Source organism: Tachypleus tridentatus, chromosome 6, assembly GCF_004210375.1.
Source record: "Tachypleus tridentatus isolate NWPU-2018 chromosome 6, ASM421037v1, whole genome shotgun sequence".
Classification (NCBI taxonomy): domain Eukaryota; kingdom Metazoa; phylum Arthropoda; class Merostomata; order Xiphosura; family Limulidae; genus Tachypleus; species Tachypleus tridentatus.
The window spans coordinates 160,584,994-160,605,622 of record NC_134830.1 but is presented as its reverse complement, the minus strand read 5'-3'; the positions used below and the strand labels follow the sequence as shown (position 1 = coordinate 160,605,622).

General features: G+C 35.2%; 1 protein-coding gene and 1 pseudogene across 2 annotated transcripts in view; one reads left to right on the top strand and one right to left on the bottom strand.

Moving 5' to 3' along the window:
* The first annotated feature begins 6,432 nt into the window (after positions 1–6,432).
* On the top strand, positions 6,433–9,907 carry LOC143254295 (vacuolar protein sorting-associated protein 16 homolog). The gene has a single exon (XM_076509229.1). It carries the CDS (start codon positions 6,568–6,570, stop codon positions 9,067–9,069), a length of 2,502 nt encoding a protein of 833 aa, XP_076365344.1. The 5' UTR covers positions 6,433–6,567; the 3' UTR covers positions 9,070–9,907.
* A 9,163-nt stretch (positions 9,908–19,070) lies between these two features.
* The window catches only part of LOC143254296 (endothelin-converting enzyme homolog), an 81,650-nt pseudogene continuing 80,091 nt past the window's right edge, over positions 19,071–20,629 (bottom strand). Inside the window, exon 19 of the transcript XR_013030127.1 lies at positions 19,071–19,304. The product of XR_013030127.1 is annotated as an endothelin-converting enzyme homolog (transcript). The remainder of the gene's footprint in view (positions 19,305–20,629) is intronic.

The window sequence follows — 20,629 nt, the reverse complement described above, 5'->3', positions numbered from 1 at the left end:
ATAATAAACATTATCCTCTTGATTTAACCCTTATTTCTAGTCACTTGACCATATTTTATCTGACTTATTAAGTAATAAACGCTTCCTGTTATGTTTTCTATTTATATTACTCTTCCAAGTTTCTTTAAACTTTGATACGTTCGTTGGAGAAAAAAAGATGTACTGAAAATTGCTTTTTGTTTTTAATCTATTGAACCTATTCTTACAATGTAGGTCATTTTGTTTCTAGAGTTGTCCCCCGCTGTTACAGCGGTAAGTCTACGGATTTACAACGCTAAAATCAGGAGTTTGACTCCCCTCGATGGACTCGGCAGATATCCCACGTGGCTTTACCATAAGAAAACACACACGTTACTGGAGTCAATGGCCAAAACAACTAATTCACAAGGGAAACTTCCATTACATTAATAAGGATGGTAGGCTCCTTGGTTATATACTAAATACAGTTATATCATAGAACTTCCCCTGATTTTAGAAGGCATGATCTCAATGCATTGACACTTTATTGGTCAGTTAGGGTGAAATGAAAAGATATGTTTATATACGCAGAACGATTGTTGCAAGCATCTTCCTTTTCACCCTAATCTTTGACTCTGTCTATATCTCCATCAAAATGTTTTTTATCATTCTTCGAACTTTTCATAACTCTGCTGTACTTAATGATTTTCTTCACTTTCAAGGGGGGTACGGCATGGCCAGGTGGATGAGGCACTCAATTCGTAATCTGAGGGTCGCGGGTTCGAATTCCCGTCACACCAAACATCCTTGCCCTTTGAGCCATGGGGACGTTATAATGTTACCGTCAATCCCACTATTCGTTGGAAAAAGAGTAGTTCAAGAGTTGGCAGTGGGTGGTGATGACTAGCTGCCTTCCCTCTAGTCTTACACTGTTAAATTAGGGATGGCTAGCGCAGATAGCCCTCGAGTAGCTTGGCACAAAATTCAAAATAAACCAAGGAGTTTATTGTTGCATTACATCGACGCCCTTCTATTGGACTAGATAACGTATACCATGTTATTTCATATTGCTATTAATTCTTGGACTTTTCTGTGAAGACTGCATTATAATCATGGTTGGATGTCAGGGAAACAAGTGATTATTACTCCTGTTCTTAAACTTGAACATCCTTTCTCTTTTATGTTTTTATCCATTTTTTTCTTCATGTGTTGCTAAAATACTAGAAAGTATGGGTCGTAGAATATTACGTACAGCTCTCTCTCATACAAGTTGGATTTCATAAACGTATAAATAATCTGGATGTTTTATATATATTCAGAAATACATTATTTTAGCTTCAGCTAGTTGTGGTTACATTGCTACTGTTTTTTTTTTTTTTATCAATGTAAACTGCCTTTGACAATATTTATGTTGATGGACCTTTTAGGATATTTTATATCACTTCTCATGGACTCATCTTATGGACTCCATAATGAGTCAAATTCGATATAATTGTTCTACACCTATATTTGCCATAAGAAGAATGCCATAAGGCTCAAATCTAGTCCTACACTTTAACAATAAACTCAGTGACCTAGAGAAATCCTGTAATACTTCCTCATGTTATTCCCTATAGCAAGTTTTTGATGGATCTAAAACTTAAGCTGTTTCCTTGAATGATCTTTTGGTGGGAAAAAAGATAAACATACGGATTTTACTTTCTCACGACATTTTTCTGTTGCATACCTTCATATACATGTATATAACTCTGTTATCTCACCAGTAGATGAATATTTAATTAGAAATCACCCTTGATTAGAACTGGAGCTGTAAACATAAAATTTATCTGGGGCTCCTCATGGTGAGCCAATAGGCTCAATTTATGGCTCTTATATCATGGATTAATTTGTTCCAAGATGGATGATGGGTGAATCCTTTATGATTATGGATCTTCTCTTTCACTGAAACACTTATTGTTCCTCAATCTAAACCTTGTGTTTCTGTTTGGCAGCCATGTCACGTATCCCCTCACAAATAATGGTCTGAATATTATAGCTGGCACTTCTCCCCTGTCTTTGAGCTGGTAATATTCCAAGAGTCAGTATGTAATTAACTTACTCTGTTTTATTGGAATATATATCTAGTCTTTCATTTACAATTTTAAGCTTCTTAATCGCTGTAAGTTAGGGTACAGAACCTATACAGATTTATTTAACTTTCTCCATACATTTTCATTCTCTTTGTAATAATAGCAATTCTCTTTTGCAAGTTTCTTTGGAAACACAAATTTGGAATTTTATCACTGCACTATAACTTCACAATCCTGTCTTAGCCTTTTAAAACAAAAAAAATTTTAAAGTTTATTGCATAGTCCATATTCACGCTTTTAAAAATTCCATGGGTATTTAAACTGATGGATCTTATGACCCGGGTGTGAGTAGAATATTTTGCTCTTTTTTTTTTAAATATTAGATCATTTCAATTTATTTTATCCTATCATCCCCAAGACTGTTCGAGAAGTTTTCGAAGGTATTATTATTTCCTAGTCAGATCAGTCTGATACCTTCTCTTTGGATTTATGTTTTCGGACTGTCTGTTTCTTTTCAATCGTCTTAATCGCAGTAATAATCAAACGTGTTGCAGGTGAACCATATAGTTTCTACGTTCTCACATTAATGTATAATTTTCTTCTTTCTTTCGTTTATTTTTAAACATATGCAACTTTTACATATGACGTCTCCAAGAAAGTCACTAATTTGAATTCCCTCTATCTAGCATTGTTCTTTTGTCATTCTATGTAAATAACACCTACTCTGCTCATGGGAAGCATCTATATAAAGTTGCACATTGTGCAAGAACGTAGTCAACAGTGATCTTTAATGACAGGTCAGCTGGTATCTCGAGGTTACAAACTACTCTATGTTTGAATGAGAATGACCAGACACGTTGTAATATTAGTTGCTACGGGTAAATCTAATATTTCCCATTAAGTAAGAAATATTAGATTTAAACATTCATGCACAGAATCTTGAGTGAACTGGTTAATGTGAATGCGTCAGTCTAATCTACTGATGAATCCATCAAACACAAGTAAATAAGTAACTGTATTTTGCGTCTTTGAACAATAACAATTGTTTCATTGTGTTTTACACCTTCTGCTAACTCTATTTATTTATTCGCCTAAACTAATTTAGGTTTAGTTAAATTCAATGTCACTTCATAATATACTCTGTCCACACTTTCACTCATTATATAGTGAACTTTCCTAATACTTCTTGAGGAATTTAGTTTTCTCTGAGACTGTTTCAGAGTTACGTTCCTTTGAATTTCTGGATACCCTGATATTCCAAGAAATGAAGCTACTGATTACTGATATTCCAAGAAATGAAGCTACTGATTAAGTGACAAAAATGGCATTGTGTATCGACAGGTTTTCAGTTGTGATACCTATCAGCATGTTATGCCAACAGAATTGATTATACTTCACAGGAGTATTCACAAGTTTGGTTGTACATCCTCTCAATACCATCTGGTCAAAGCACAAAAATTGAAACTTCTCTCACGACGCTATGGTATTTTCTGATTCGTAAATTTCCCTCGGAGTGAGCAGATGTCGCCTAATAACTGTAGATTTTGAAGAATATCAAATAATGGAATGCGTGTCTGTTTATTTCTCCAACCTGTAACAGAATTAATTAGAAAGAAGAGTCGAATCATGGAAAGTGCAAAATAGCAGAGCTATTTACAGTAGGGTTTGAAAAATCAGTCCCCGAAATTTTCTTTCAAAATATTTATGTATTCTATTTTATTTTGAGTATTTTTAATGAGGCTTTCCTATGAAACTTGTTTAAAAAGTCAAAGTTCTTAGTTCCAGAAAAGGAAAATATCCAACAAAATTGAAAATAAACCAAATAGACTGCTGGAGTGAAAACGTCGTTCAATGGGAGATAATAATTTATCTAGGTACATTTTTTCTCCAAATTAAAGCTCTGGCCACGGTCTTACAGAATAACATTCTTCACTGACAAATAATGACTAAAACACAATCACAAATAAAACAATGAAACAAGAGAAAATGTGTATTTGATGTGGCTGAGTTGAACTGTCAAGAGCAGTAACGTGTAGAAGACATCAAGGAGGCACGGACTCATTGCTAAAAAAGTGATATTTTTCAACTATTATAAGGAAAGAGTTTTGATGGGTGTTAAGGAAAACTATGGATACTGTGGGTTGTCTTTGCTACATGTAAGATAGAAAACCACAGGAAGCAAACAGGTCTTTTTTTTCTTATTCAATCAGTCTTATAAACACTTAAAATATAAAACTAAACACGAATTATTGCATATTAAGACTTAACAGATTATCACAATTACTTTTTTGCTATAAAGACCAAAAAGTCTCCGTCTGTCATTCGCTTGAAACTTGATTTTTTTGATAGTTAGGTGTGAAATCAAACATGCCTTTTAGTAGTTGTGGGCAAATAACTTTTTTATGTTATGACTGAGAAAAAAGCTCGGTACTTTTGCAGTATAAAAGGAGGAAGGCGGGTGATTGAGTTCACCCAATTACCCCTCTGTATACGTCACTATGAGAAAAAGAGAGAAAGACGGGAAATAAAACCTTGGTGAGTTCTCTATCACCAGTTCAATGTGTGTGCTTCCTACTAAGGTAAAGTACAACTAAATGAAATTACAAAATGAAAACAAAACAAAATTAAAATAATATTTGAAAACATAAATGCTAAGATCTCAGCTAAAATAAGCCCCCCCCCAGTGACACAGCAGTACGTCTGTGGACTTGCACCGCTAAAAACTGGGTTTTTTATACCCATGGTGGGCAGAGCACAAAGAGTCCACTGTGTATCTTTGTGCTTAGTTCCAAACAAACAGCTAAAATAAAATAACATTATATCTTACAAAAATTTTACAGCACAAAGTTAAGTCAATATGATACAAAGATCTCTTAGTGCACTAAACAAACTTTAGTAAAGAAAAATCTGCCTGAAATGGAAAGGTCTTGCTTTTAATACTGGAAAACACAATACACGAAACACCTTTCACTCATGCTCTAGTGCAAGAAACTTGGTCGAATGTCAATCAGTAGAGTAAATTCTGGACAGAGTTAACCAGATGCATAATTAAGATGAGTTTATGTGAAAGAAATTTCTGTGTCCAAATTTGAATTAAAAAAAGTATAGAAAGTTTTAAAAATACATATTAACAAAGAAAGTAGAAAATACATGGTAGTCTTCTGTACACACCACACTACCAAGTTTCTATGGTGCATATTATTAGGAGGCATTAATATAAACTATTGCCAGTCAGTTAATTTTTTTAAGCATATAATTTATTTAAGATTGTAATGTTTTTGAATTTTTTGCTCCTTACCATGTTCACTGGGTTTGAAAATAAAATAAAATGTTAGAAGTGTTTTCAGGTCTTATTTGAGGGTCGTGCACTGATGTAGAAGTTTAATTTTACACCCGCTTCGGATGTTAACCAAAGATTCACCATACACAAGACAAGTGTTCTTCCATGCTAGGCTGACACTTGTGAGTAGACTAATAACTCAAACTACTAAATGCTTAAAATTTTCAAAAGTAAAGCTTCTAGTTTATTTCTAAGGAACATAGTTTCACTTTCCAAAAAAAACCCTATTCGTGTGTGTGTGTGTGAATTACTGTTACACTAAGAGTTATGCAGAAATATAGCTCCCGGCATGGCCAGGCGGTTAAGCCATTCGACCCGTAATATGAGAGTCGCAGGTTCGAATCCCAGTCGCACCAAACATGCTCGCCTTTTCAGCTGTGGGAGCGTTATAATGTGACGGTCAATCCCACTATTCGTTGGAAAAAGAGTAGTTCAAGAGTTGGCGGTGGGTGGTGATGACTAGCTGCCTTCCCTCTAGTCTTACACTGCTAAATTAGGGACGACAAGCTCAGATAGCCCTCGTGTAGCTTTGCGCAAAATTCCAAAAACAAACAAGTAGAAATGTAAATATACACACATGAATGGCACTTTATTGATGTGGCAATGATATATTACTGAAAAATTACATTAATTAAAAATAAATAATAATGGTGAATGTTTGTTACTGTGTAAGTACTTCAGTTTATATTTTTATCTAAACCCGATAAATAACAGAGAATCACGTTAGAGATAGATAAAGCATCATAACGTTGTACACAGATAATTATTTGCATATCTCCAAGTAGACAAGCGCCCTTTGCTACAATGAAACTGAATGAATGGGAAACTGGTAATTTAAAACGAGCACTGTTTGTTTGCTGAAATGATTTTCAACCTGAACACTAGTGTTTATAACTGAATATATTTGAATTTTGTTGTATTTGTTTTGTCTCTTAATGTCTCATATGTTAAAAAATAGTTGTAATGAAAGAGTAACACAGCGTTGAAATCACAATATAATAAGAGGTTTTCAGTTGTTTATATATAAAATAAAACAGTGTGTATAAATTAATACTTTGAGATGTCGCCTCAGTCTATATTTTAGAAGGGGTAAACCTGATCACCACGGTATAATTGCTGATGTTATTGTAGTTATAGTGGTGTAATTTTTTTAAAGTTTTGTTATTTCATTTACAGGCTTTTCTCAGTAAGTGACGTTAAATGACATTATTTACAGCAGAATGGAGCCCACTGGGCAAGAAAGAATATTACAGAAGGATAGAACTTTATTCTATCGAATGGGGCGAGCAACTCAACTTATCAGACTACATAGTTGCTGCAGGTCAGTTTGGAGGACCAATAGCTATCGTACGTGATGATAAACAAATACAACGAGTCCAAGTGAGTGGAAAGCCAGTTGTATATATTTTCTCGTCGTGTGGACAGGCAATATCGTCATTTAAATGGAAAAGTGGCCGCCTAATTCACATGGCATGGTCGTCAACAGAGGAGCTTATATGTGTGCAAGACGATGGTAGTGTTCTGTTGTACGATTTATTTGGCAATCATCAATCTGCTTTCAGCATGAGTCAGGAAGCAAAAGATACAAAGGTTCTTGAATGTAAAATGTTTAATGGAAATTATGGAACAGGAATTGCTATATTAACTGGATCATACAGAATTTTTTTAACAAATAATATTAAGGATCCTAGGGTTAGAAGATTAGCAGAAATACCTGGGCTTGAAGCACCACCTAGTAGCTGGGCAGTAGTAGTAGACGATCGTGAGAGTAAAGTTTACGTAGCTTGTGAAGCATGCCTTTACAGGTTGGATCAAAGTGAGAGACGTTGCATACAAATGAACCCTAGTTTTGATTCACCAATCAATGCCATTATAGAAATTACAGTTTCTTGGGATGGACAACATATTGCTTTGTTCTCTGACACTGGTGCTCTCTGGACTGGATCCAGTGACTTGGAAAAAAAGTATTCTGAATTTGATACCAAATGCAAGTCCCGTCCACAGCAACTTGTTTGGTGTGGTACAGCTGCTGTTATAGGTTACTGGCAAAATATCCTGCTTCTAGTCGGTATGGAAAAAGACTGGATTAATTATGTTATGGATACTTCTGTTTTTCTTATACCAGAGTTAGATGGAGTTAGAATAATTGGAAATATGACACATGAATTTCTTCAGAAAGTACCAGATGCTGTATCTGAAATATTTCGTATTGGTTCTTTGGCACCTGGTGCTCTGCTTTTGGAAGCTTCTAAGGAATTTCAGCGAAAGAGCCACAAAGCAGATGAATACATTCGTATGATTCGTGAGAAAGATCAGTTAGAGGTTGCAGTGCAGCAGTGTATTCAGGCTGCAGCCCATGAGACTTTACCAACTACCCAGAAAATGCTCTTAAGGGCTGCTTCTTTTGGGAAGTGCTTTGTTCCAGAAATAGATTCAGCGACATTTGTTAAGGTCTGTCAGAATTTGAGGGTGTTAAATGCCATTCGTGACCATGCAGTTGGGTTGCCACTGAGTTGGATGCAGCTGGAATATTTAACCATTCCTATGCTATTAGATCGTTTGGTACTTCGCCGCCTGTACTGCTTAGCCATTAGAATATGTCAGTACCTTAAAGTACCAGATGTGCAAGGAGCCAGCCGCATACTGAAACACTGGGCATGTAGCAAAGTGAGACAGACTCAGCTGGATGATGACAAGGTTGCTAAGCAGATAGCTAATAAACTGGGTTTTAACCCAGGAATTTCTTATTCTGAGATTGCCACCGAAGCAGTAGAACATGGACACACGCAACTAGCAATAAAACTTCTGGACTTTGAACCCCGAGCTTCAGAACAAGTTCCATTACTAATGAAACTGAAGCAAAATCCTCAAGCTATGAGTAAAGCAATTGAGAGTGGGGATTCAGACTTGGTTTATTCTGTAATACTTCATCTTAGAGACACGATGACAGCAGGTGAATTTCATATGACCATCAGGAACTTTCCTGAAGCCTATTCTCTGTTCTTGAAGTTCTGTAAGGAACAGGATTTGGAGCGTCTGAGAGACATGTTTTATCAAGAAGATGATTATGGGAATGAAGCAAACTGTCGAGTATTAGAAAGTTACCTAACAGCTCGTGTAGAACGTCGTATTAGTTGCTTGAAGTCTGCTTCTGAAGGGTACAGAAAGGCAAAAAATGAATTTAATGCAACTCAAACTGAAGATGAAATCAAGCTCTTAAAATACCAGACAAAACTTGAAGAAAAGTACGTCGAACAAAAGTTTTTAGATCTCTCTCTTCATCAGACAATCCAGCAGTTGCTAATTGATAAACTGCACAAGTTAGCTGATGAACTTGGAAAGGAATTTAAAGTTCCAGACAAGAGGTTCTGGTGGCTGAAAATAACGGTGCTGGCCGAAACTGGAGACTGGTTGGAACTGGATAAATTTTCTAAAAGTAAAAAGTCTCCTGTTGGATATGAACCTTTCGTTGATGTGTGTTTAAAGAATGGTAACAAATATGAAGCCCAGAAATATGCAAGTAAAGTACGTGACGACAATAAAGTAAAATACTACATTAAGGTTGGGCTTCTTGACGAGGCTGCAAAGGTTGCTTTTGAACAAAAGAACAAAATGGCTTTAGATATGGTACAGAGTCAGTGTGGAATAATGAATAGGGCTTTGGCAGAGAAAATTAATTCTATGAAAGCTCAGCTGGGCTGATATTTTTGTAAGAAATAATTTGTGGTTATTAATTAACTATTTTCACAAAAATGTAGCCAGGTTCATTGCAAACTTGCCAAGAAACTGAATACTTCTATCACTCTAATTTAGTCTTGATTAATTGTGAAAGCCCAAAGAATGGACTTGTTTCAAGTATATATATATATCAGTAGTAAACCAATGTTTTAAATAAGCTAACCTCTAAAGTGGTAATTACCAGTTAAGGAAATTTGCAGGTTTAAAGATATTACACACACATAATTATGTAGAAAATCAGAAACCTTCATAGGACTTAAAGAGCTGATTTTTTATGAACTGATTGTAATGACTTAATGTTAACTGTTTTAAGGTAGTTTTATTTCCTCAGCATAATTTCTCAAAACTAACAGATTATTATATAAAAAATAACTTATTTTCTAAATTGATTTTGGATGTCTTCTTATCACTGGCTGATGATAGCCTATTAAAACTGTAATTATTAGTTACAAAAAATATTCACAATTTTGGTCTGCTAAGGCATTTGAGCCATGGAATCTTGCTTCCTTCCCATTGGTAGAAGAAATACCTTGTAACTGTTTTTCTTAAACATTGGCAAGAATGTCTTTGTGTCTTAAAAGTGGGAAAAGTGACAGCTTTTTTCTTTAAATGCATTGCTTGTTATGGTGCACTCCAATTCTAGTCCAACTGGAAGTTGCTGTTTGTTTAGTGTTTCTTCTGTATTATAGATGAGTTGTATTCACTCGCTACTGTTGTTACTGAACCATTACTTTTGTAAAATGTTGTACATATTTAAGTGAAAGTTGGATATATTAATAAAGGATGATCAAGATATAAAAAATATTTTCTGCCACCTTGGTTTTTGTTATGCTTGTAAGTATAATTCTAGTATGTTAATGTAAAAATCCTCTGCTGGTACAGCGATAAGTCTATGGATTTACAATGCTGAAATCAGGGGTGCAGTTCCCCTCGGTGGACTCAGCAGATAACCCAATGTGGTTTTGTTATAAGAAAACACATTAATATAAAGAACTCAGAAAATATGGAAAACGTGAATTGTGTTTTGGTAAGAAAGAGATGAGGTGGTGGTGGCAGTGTGGGCATAAATCAGATGCCTGGTTCTGCTCAGAGCTGGTTCAAGGTTACAAGTACTTGACTTACTTGAGCAAGCCAAGAAATTTTTATAAGGATGTATTAGTTAATCATGTAAAAGCATGTTATAGTACATTAAATTACAGAGAGACAGAAATAAATGTGTTTGTAGACAACTTTATTAATAACTACATGTGACTGAGGCAAGAGAAAAATATTAAGTCTTTGTTTTTTAATACGATTTAACATTATTTTTTATTTATAATTTTACTTAAAATATAGACAAATATTTTAATTTTATATTTCCATTCCATGACGTGGTTGCACTGACCATCTGCTTTTTATGCTAAATCTTTTTTTATTCTTGACCATGACAATTTCTCGCTTGTCCCCACATTCTTCACAAAAAAAAAAAACTAGTGTTGTTTTAACAATATAATTGATAACCAGTTTCAAAAACAAAGGTACCTGTCATCTTGTGTAATTAAGGTATTTGTATACTGATAAAAATTTACGGGCCATTTTCATGGTGAGTTATTAAAGTAATATAAATTTCACTATATCTTTATTAACTTGTGCAAATTTAAGTGGAAAGGTGAGAAGTGTGAAAATAATGTTTTATTAAATTTTGATTATTTGTAGTAATTTTGATTCATTTGCTAAGCTATTTCACAAAGTCACTAATTCAAATGTCGAGTTACACTTCATCTTTATCAACGGAGATGGTAAGTTCAAGGAAAAGCTTGATATATATTTGAGTGATAAGCACAGGTGATTTTATTTTGTCTCCATGTCTTCAGTTTAGTGGATGAGACAATCACAGTGCTTGACATACATTTATTCTTAAACATTAACCCTCTTTTGGACTAATTATGAAACTGTTGAAAAAAATGTATTTTTTAAATTTCCTACTTACATAAATGTGTATTGCATAAAAAACACATTTTAGTGAAATATATTTTGATAAGTTATACGTGAGTGAGTCACATAAAACTAACAATATTCACAACGTAAAGTTTTGGGACCTGTTGGTCCATCTCGACTCTTCCATCCTCTAAATTAAATTAAAATATTAATAAATAAATTTCGAAAAAAAATTTAAAACCAGCCCAGTCCTCAAACGTGATAATTAGCATAAATAATTCTATGGTTTATTCAGACTTTTACCTGGAAGTAAGAGTATCCAGATACAGTATTGAAATACTTATCAAGGAACAAGTGCTTTTATTTATAAGTTACAATGTGCAAAAGAGGGTTATTGAGGCAAGATGTTACTTGTCAAGAAACTTAATTTACAAATTCTTAACTAAATGGTGAAGTAAAGTTCTCAAAGATTCTTTTCCAGTTAATATGGTTGATTTGTGGTACAATAATTTGTCAGTCTTTTATACAGGGTGGCCCATAAGCCCCTACCCATCCATCTATCTAATGTATCCAGTTTATCTGTATGATGTCCCTCATTCTCACTGCATATTATATGACGCCATGTTCTGTGAGACATTTTCCTAAACGTAGCAGGGGTCATTCTTCCAAATGCTGTGGTAACAGCTGCCTTCAACTCATCATTAGTATTATTAAATATAATATAATATAACATATGGATGGGTAGGGACTTATGGGCCACCCTGTAGTTAAAGAATTGAGCTAAGACTAATTAGTGTTCATTTGAGGTACTGTTTTGAAAATTTTCTTGAAATGCTTTCTCTCAGTTTTATGGAGCATTTTGATAATGTTCCAGAAACCAGAATAACATGCAGGAGAATGGGTGTAGAAAACCTTTTTGATTGGAATAACATACGAGTGAAAGTTCAGAAGCATGTAAAACAGTGTAAACTTTAAAGTAAGACGTTTATTGTTAATTTACTGTTTCATTCAACACCTGACTGGAAATGTACGTGGGTGTAGTGGCTTCGTGAAGGTGTCTGATACAGGGAGCAAAACAGAATTTGGTACCCCACCAAACCTCAACTTTGGTGTTCACAAAATTACTGAATTTCTTATCAACAGAGAGATGTTAGTTATTTTAATCAATCTAACACTGAAACCCAGGGAATCCTGTAGGCTTAGTATTTTTGATATGGTAATATATGATGTCGAGCATAACATTTTCTTAAGCCTTATGAAAACTGCTCAATTTTGGGCAAACTGGTCGTTAATATGGCGCCCGGGGACAAATTCTTTTAATGTACCTCATCTTTTCAATGTTACTGTCTTGAGTGGAATAAATGAAAGGGTATTCTTAAAGGGTAGGATACGTGTGAAATTTTGGGCCGAGAATGCATTGAATAAAACAGTATTATATATACAAGTTGAAAACACTAGATAAAATATTAAAAATAGGGAATTTAATTATTATACTTTATTTTGAAGCAAAAACAACAACGTTATAGATATTTGTATATTTACAAATGTTATTGTGAAAATGTTTCAAGAACTACCACTAGGTGGCAGCCGTCACAGTAAATACCCGCGTGTAGTGCGACGTTGAAGTTAAGTGTGCAGAGCAGGTGTAACAGTTAGTCGACATTTTTGTGGCCAATTTTTCTCATGTTTTTATGTTCAGTTATAACTAAAACTGCCAACTACTTAACTGTATTGCTTGATGAACAAAAATAAATTCGTGATTAGTGTGAATGTAGCCAGTTGTAAGTTTAACTACAAGGCTAAATAAAGAAACTGCTGCAGAATAGAAGATTCGAGGTGTGAAAATTACAATTTGAGGGTGAAACTATGTCACTTTGAATAACATTTACTTGGTTATTCCACGGAAAATTTAATCGCAAGTGTCAGTAACGGATTTATAAACTTAAATTATTTTTAACAAGTCTGAGGAATCGTAAACAGTATATTTCGATTTTGGGATTAATTTTTTTCCTTTTATTAAAACGCATCACATTTCAATGTTTTAAACAACAAACATCCGTTTGTAATTTATTATTTTTCTATACAAAATAATCCTCGATATGTGAATTTAAATGTTGCAGAATTCGAAGAAGGAAAAAGTCTAGACACAAAGTAACAGAAATGATGAATGAATAAAACAAATTATCACTTTCCAGGGGTAAGTGCCCCTCTTGTCTCCCTTCCCCCTGGTAGATGCTCATGCTTGGCGATAAAAAAAAAGTCACGAGACTGAGAGAGCACAACATTTAGATTTTGTTGTACTAACAGTGTTCAGGCACTACCCACGTCATTGTTGGCCATTCACAATAAAACATGGAAGATTTATCTCACACTATCATCTGACATGCTGATAGAAAATATCGCTGTGTACCTTTTTATAACCTATTTCGCTATACAGCAATCTTTTCAGTAAACAAAAGTAAAGGTAAATGCCCTAGGGGAATGGATAATTAGGGGCAAAGAAATCAAATGATACGTTATATATAGCTACATTATGACGTAATAAACATGTACTGTATTGTAACTTATAACAATATCAAACTCTCCTTTTTTTTACATATTTAATTTTCATTAATATGTTACAAGACTTTACAGTGCATTTCATACTATCTTTTCCCTCAGCAAGGACCCGGCCTGGCCAGGTGGTTAAGGCACTCGACTCGTAATCCGAGAGTTGCGGGTTCGAACCCCGTCGCACCAAACATGCTCGTCATCTCAGCCGTGGGGGTGTTATAATGTACGGTCAATCTCACTATTCGTTGGTGTAAGAGTAGCCAAAGAGTTGGCGGTGGGTGGTGATGACTAGCTGCCTCCCCTCTAGTCTTATACTGCTAAATTAGATACGGCGAGCGCAGAAAGCCCTCGTGTTGTTTTGCGCTAAATTCAAACCAAACCCTCAGGAAGACTTCATAAATTTCTCCGAGTCAATGCTGTTAAATACACGCACGAACATGAAATAAACAATAAAACTTTTGTGTATGTATTTATATTTTAAAAAATTACGTTTAATCTTAAGAGGTACGTACATGAAAAATTACAATCTTAGTTCAATTTTTGTCGTTCCAACATAACGCCGTTACATTCAAGGCCTGTGCGACCGGGGATGCGGCACGTGCACTTCCGCAGGGCGGCAGGTTCTTCAGTGCGTAACCGTGTAGAATTCCTACAATGGCGGAAGAGTTGAAATGACGAGTGGGCGGAAGGGTTAGCTTTTACACATGGCGACAAAACACGTCGTGCCGGCCCCGATTCAGTTTGTTTGTTTGAATTTCGCACAAAGCTACTCGAGAGCTATCTGTGCCAGCCGTCCCTAATTTAGCAGTGTAAGACTAGAGGGAAGGCAGCTAGTCATCACCATCCACCGCCAACTCTTGGCCTACTCTTTTACCAACGAATAGGGATTGACCGTCACATTATAACACCCCCCCCGACTAAAAGGGCGAGCATGTTTGGCAGGAGGGGGATGCGAACCCGCGACCCTCAGATTACGAGTCGCACGCCTTAACACGCTTGGCCATGCCGGGCTACTGATTCAGTTTGAAAATGTATGTAAATATATAATAGAAGCTACTATAACAGATACGTGAAAACAGAGAGAAAGTTTATTCATTTACCTTTAGTGAATTACACTATGAAGACCAGGTGATGGTGGTTTTAAATTAATACAGAAGGATGGGGGGCTTGCTGAGGCTAACGATACCTCAGAACGTGCTTCTAGATCTAGCATCCTACCAAAAGTAACAACAATATTATCGAACCTGGTTACTTCCTAATTTTTACAGTAAGAGTGCACGCAAGAGACACACCACAGTCCTTAATGTTTTGTCTAGCTCCCCCTGTTGATATGTTAAAGTAATTCAAGCTGTCGTAGTCACGTGATCAAGTAACGCGAGGCCGAATGTGTGACAGTAGTTTACTTCCAGATACCAAACGATGTGTAACAATGCCCGATGAAACGTATATACTTTAAATATGTACCCCAGTAGCACAGCGGAAGGTCTGTGGACTTAAAAAGCTAGAAACCTGGTTTCGATACCCGTGGTGAGTAGAGCACAGATAGCTCATTGCGTAGGTTTGTGCTTAATTACAAAAAACAACTTTAAATATAGTTTGTTTTTTTTTCTAAAGTACTGATTAATTAAAAGGCTTCGCTTCTTCTGTGTGGGTATTTGGGTAGGTTAATTTTTTTGAATACCCAGGAGGGTCAGGTGCACGAGACCTCTTCCTCCATCCCTAACTTTGGGCCAGAGTATTACCCAGTACTCCGGCCCTTTTCAGGTCAATGTCAATGTATTGTCTTGAGTTGCCCTTTTTCACTCATATTTTTTATTTTTTAAATCTATTTATATATATATTTAACGTGAAAGAGAAAGAAAGAAAGAAAAATAAACTAATTATAATAATACAAAAAACAATGAATATTATACTAGTTTTAAGCGTCTAGTGCATGGTGGCCAGCTTGATTTATATTTCTTAAATATAAATTCACAGGAGAGAGGTACTTAGGCCTGTGTTCATCATGTATGTGGTATCTGTCGTGATCATACAATAAATCATTTTTATGCTAATTTTTATTATAATAATTTAGTGTATTATGCAGGAGTCTTACAGATACTGTCTCTATGTTTATATACTTGTGTATGAATGTGTATGAAGTGCTACATGGTACTTTATAGGCTGAAGTTAGAATTGAGTTTTGTATTCTTTGTAGTTTCTGTAATTGTTTTGTGTTATGTTTATCCAGGCAGGAGATGTGTATTCTATTACAGGTCTAATGTATGTTTTGTAGATTTTTATTATATTATCAGGTGATGTTCCTTGGTTTTTACCTGGAAGACTTCTTCCATAATTTGCTCTTTTCCAGATTCTAGTCAGGATATTGTTAGTATGCTGTATCCACGTTAATTTGGTATCGTAAGTTAATCCTAAAAATTTATCAGAAGTAGCAGTCAGTAAAAGTGATCCATTCATGCCATTCATGTATAACTTTGGTGGGTCTTTTTTTAGTTTATGTAATCTACTGAATAATATTATTTGGGTTTTCGGAATATTTATTTTTATTCTATATTTCTGGCAGTATTCTTCTATATTATTCACGACTGGTTCGAGGTTTGTTACTGCTATTGAAGGAGTGGGGGCGCTTTTCCAGATTGCTACATTGTCAGCAAATTGTGGTGCAAAACCTAAATTTAGGTCCGACAGTGGCATATTACTCACATGCATGATAAATAATATAGGACTAACTACCCCTCCCTGCGGGACTCCTGCCTCGTGTGAAAAGGACCCAGTGTGGGCCCCATTCACACCTACTTTACACGTTCTGTTTTCCAGGAAGTTGGATAGCTGGCGAATAACTCCCTGGGGTAAAGCCATTTCCGTTAACCGATGACGTAACCGTTATGCCACACCTGTCAAAAGCTTTCTTAATGTCGAGAAAGCAAGATACAGTGCATTCGTTTTTGTTAAAGCTGTCTGTAATTGATTCTGTTTGTCTAATTATGTAGTCTGTAGTTTGACAGTATTTTCTAAATCCGTTTTTAATTTCGGGTAATTTTGAATTTATTTCTAAGTATATTGATAGTCGATTACTAATTATTCTTTATAAAAATTTTGCCGATACAACTGGTTAGGCTAATTGGGCGGTAGTTGTTTGATTTATTAAAAAGCATTTTTTCGATTTGGTTTGTTTTGAATTTCGCGCAAAGCTACATGAGGGCTATCTGTGCTAGCCGTCCTTCATTTAGCAGTGTAAGACTAGAGGGAAGGCAGCTAGTCATCACCACCCACCGCCAACTCTTGGGATACTCTTTTACCAACGAATAATGGGATTGACCGTAATATTATAACGCTCCACGGCTGAAAGGGCGTGCATGTTTGGTGCGACGGGGATTCGAACCCGCGACACTAAGATTACAAGTCGAATGCTTTAACCACCTGTCCATCCCAGACCCCTTACCGCTGGACACTCGGAGAGCAACGGAAAACCAATCTGTAGCGTTGTCGGTCAGCTAAAGATTTCGGAAAAGTCAAATCTGGCAACACATCTTACATACGAGTACAAAACTTTAAGATTGCTGATAAACTATATTTGATCAACACAATATTCTTTGGCCATACTGTTTCTAACAATAAAGTAATGTGTTATAAACAAAATGCTCAATAGTAAAAACAAACATGAATCTTGGTTACTAAACACATAATATAATATGTAAACAAGGAGTACTTTCAATAGTCTTGAAATTCTTAAAGACAGGATTAGAGTACATTAATCTAGGCTACTCCCCCCCCTCCCATTTATTATAAGCTATGTTTTTGTGAAGCAGCAATATCAAACGTCGGCTTTGCGCGTACCGATTCGACTGCATTACTTATCATGAACTCTACCAGCCTACCCTCAAACGGAAATTAGTTTTGGTAGAATTAGAATAAATAAATCTGTGTTATCTTAGGCGTGGTCGAATATGCCAATCGAAAGGGTTTGACTCTTGAGTCCAAAACTCAAAATCAAATAAATATCAAATCGGTCAATAGATGACGAAGCTATGAGTTAAAAGTTTGTACTTGGAAAATAATCAGTACCATTTTATGAGCCGATATGCCGCGGCTAAAACCTGATGTGGAATGTTTTCTCAACATTTAAATATTTTCCCTCTAATTGCCCGATGAAGGGGGTGAAAGCTCGCAATTAAAGAAATAGTTCTTTTAATGTAAAGAATGACTGTATAAATAAAACAGTGCCCTTAAAGGCAGGGCTTCTGTGTCATTCAGTTTATTGATCAATTCTAAACTGATTTTTTTTTAAAAAAAAGGCATACAAGCATCTTTAACATACAAGGTGAGTATATTATATTAAAAATCACGAGAAAAGTTCATGGTATCAGTTGGTTAAAATAAGCCTAAAACACTGTATAAGGATTAACTAAAATCTGTGTCCCCCCATCTATTTAAATATCTTTCTGTTATACCGTGGAATTTATAACGCATAAACTTGTTGGCCATTCTTAAGTTTATGTACTATGTTTATATGTTAATCTGATCTGAAGTACGTGGGGCAGTAGTTTCCAAACTATGTCACGAGAGTTTCATCAAAAGAAGAATAATTAAAAGCATGAGTAAAAACTGTACGAAAAAAAAAAAATTGCACGTGAAAGCAAGGGTGTCGCGCGAATCACAGTTAGTGGATTAGGGTGACGTCAGAGAAAAAATTGGGGAGCCATTGATGTGGAAATTTTAAAACTTATATTGCTCTGAAGCGATTATCTTTGGACGACCCTGTACACGCATATTTTAATAATAATCTGACAAGTAATTAAGTTGTTTGTTGAGGGAGAAATATTTTAAGTTTCCACGTGGAAACACACTGGTATCAGGTTTGATTTCACCTCTAATTATTCTGTAAATAAAATAATTCACTTCTTGAAGGAGCGGATTATTTATTAGGCACAATAGGCATAGTGCCTAAGGCCTACGGAAACTATGAGTCCAATGGAATTTCTAGGAAATCTTCGTAAATATTTGAATGATAAGTAATGGTCTTAAGTGTCTTATTTTAAAGTTTAGTTTAGTAGATAAGATGGCCCCATAGGCCTCTTGTTGTCGATGAATCACACGTATAACAGCTAGATACACGATATATTTCAGTTGAGATGGCAAATCTGTTAAATTGGCAGCACTGTGTACAACATATTCTGACTGTTACTATTTTTGTAATAGTAATCCCCCTACCCAGATCTTTAAACATGCATGAAGGTCTTGATACACTGCAAGTTAAAATGTTTAACATTTTCTAACATAAACATTTCAGAGATACAGTGTTATTACATTGGACAAAATTTACAGAAAACCACAACTGCCACTGCATGTGTACGTGTATCTATAAAATGTATAATAAAATATTGCTAAAACGAGTTATTAAATATACAGTATTAAATACCGGTTATTAAAAAACATTAACTTCTGTAATAAAATCTAAAAAGTAAGTTATGTTAATAAAAATAAGAACAAAAACATTTCTATTGCAAAGTTTACTTAACAATTTCGATTCCAATGGATGAACAATTAAGAAAAATAAGTAAAGAAAATTCAGTTTCTGTTAGGTCAGAACACTGATAATGAGTCATCCCTAATTTCAAGGAAGGCTGCAGGTTAAAGGTTAGCAAAAACATAAAATCAGACGATGTCATTCTGGGTGTAAAATTTAAGGCTTCGGTTTCCTTTCTGGCTAACATGAAAAGTTCTATATCCTGGATAAAGTAAAATATTTTTTTAGTATATTACACACTAGTAATAAATCACAATAATTACACCTTTACACTAGAAAAAAGTAAACTTAATTATAGAGAAGTGACTTCATCCATGTTCAATTGTTGGCCCAGTCATTTTTACTTCTGTTTTTGAAGTGAAATGTTATTACTTGCCTTCAGATTACAAAACAAACAACAAACTTTTCACAGTGTATTTGAACTAAACTGTGTCACACTTCTAGTTTAAATTATAACAAAATTTGTGATATTACTATATCACTGATACAGAACCACTGCGACAGAACAATATCAATCACCCCTCCTACTATATTGTTTTAAAAATTAAGACACTGGATGACCAATCATATCATGACCTGAAGCGAATGATGGTCTCATGTAATGCTGTTTAGCCACTTGTCGAAAGTTTGAGGTGACAGAAGCATCATTTCACAAAAGGCTTATGGGGTAAACAAAAACAAATACTGATATTAGTGTGGCCCCACACTAGCTGGGGGTATTGTACTATGGTTTAAATTTGCATATGAATGTGTTAATCTGGTCTAATTAGAAATATCTCAAACTGCTGTTTGGTGTTCCCCTTCCTGAGTATGAAGGGAGCAAGACCCACCCCATATTAAGAATCATATTGTTTAAAGTACCCCAAACTGTTCATGAATAATGACTAGATATGAGAGAACAGAGAAGGCATTTGATTGTTTCACTCACTAGAAAAAACATCAAATAAATAGATGCCAGCCAATTTCAAGTTTTCACAATTGTCATTGCTAGAATGTGAAACTGCTTATAAACCAATGGTATGGTTTTTTCAGATACCTGAATAAGGAAGTGGGTGTCATTTATGACACCACAATGATCAACATCTGGCGATCTTGGCTCACTGGAACTGTAGAATACATGCACTGAGATTGAACCAAATGTACCAATATTAGATAGGTAGCATTAACATAATAAGTCTGGGCTGCATGTGCCCAATGTTCAGAGTAAGTCATAACAACAACATGGGGCAATAATGTACAGAAAACATCTGGCTGAGGGCAGTGAGTGCAGCAGAAGTGTGATTTCTTTAAAGATGAGCCACATTTCAGTCTGTAGCCAGATAATATATATCACATTATATTCACACATAGAATGGCAAATGATCAGAAACAGACACATGTGAACATATGACCAGTACATCCTGTGCAGTGGTATCATTAATGTCATAGACGAGAGAAACCACATGTTACAAACTTTTGTACCACTATATCTTGGTGCAATCAGCTTTGACTTCAAACAAATGGGACATAATTTTAACCTTGCCATGC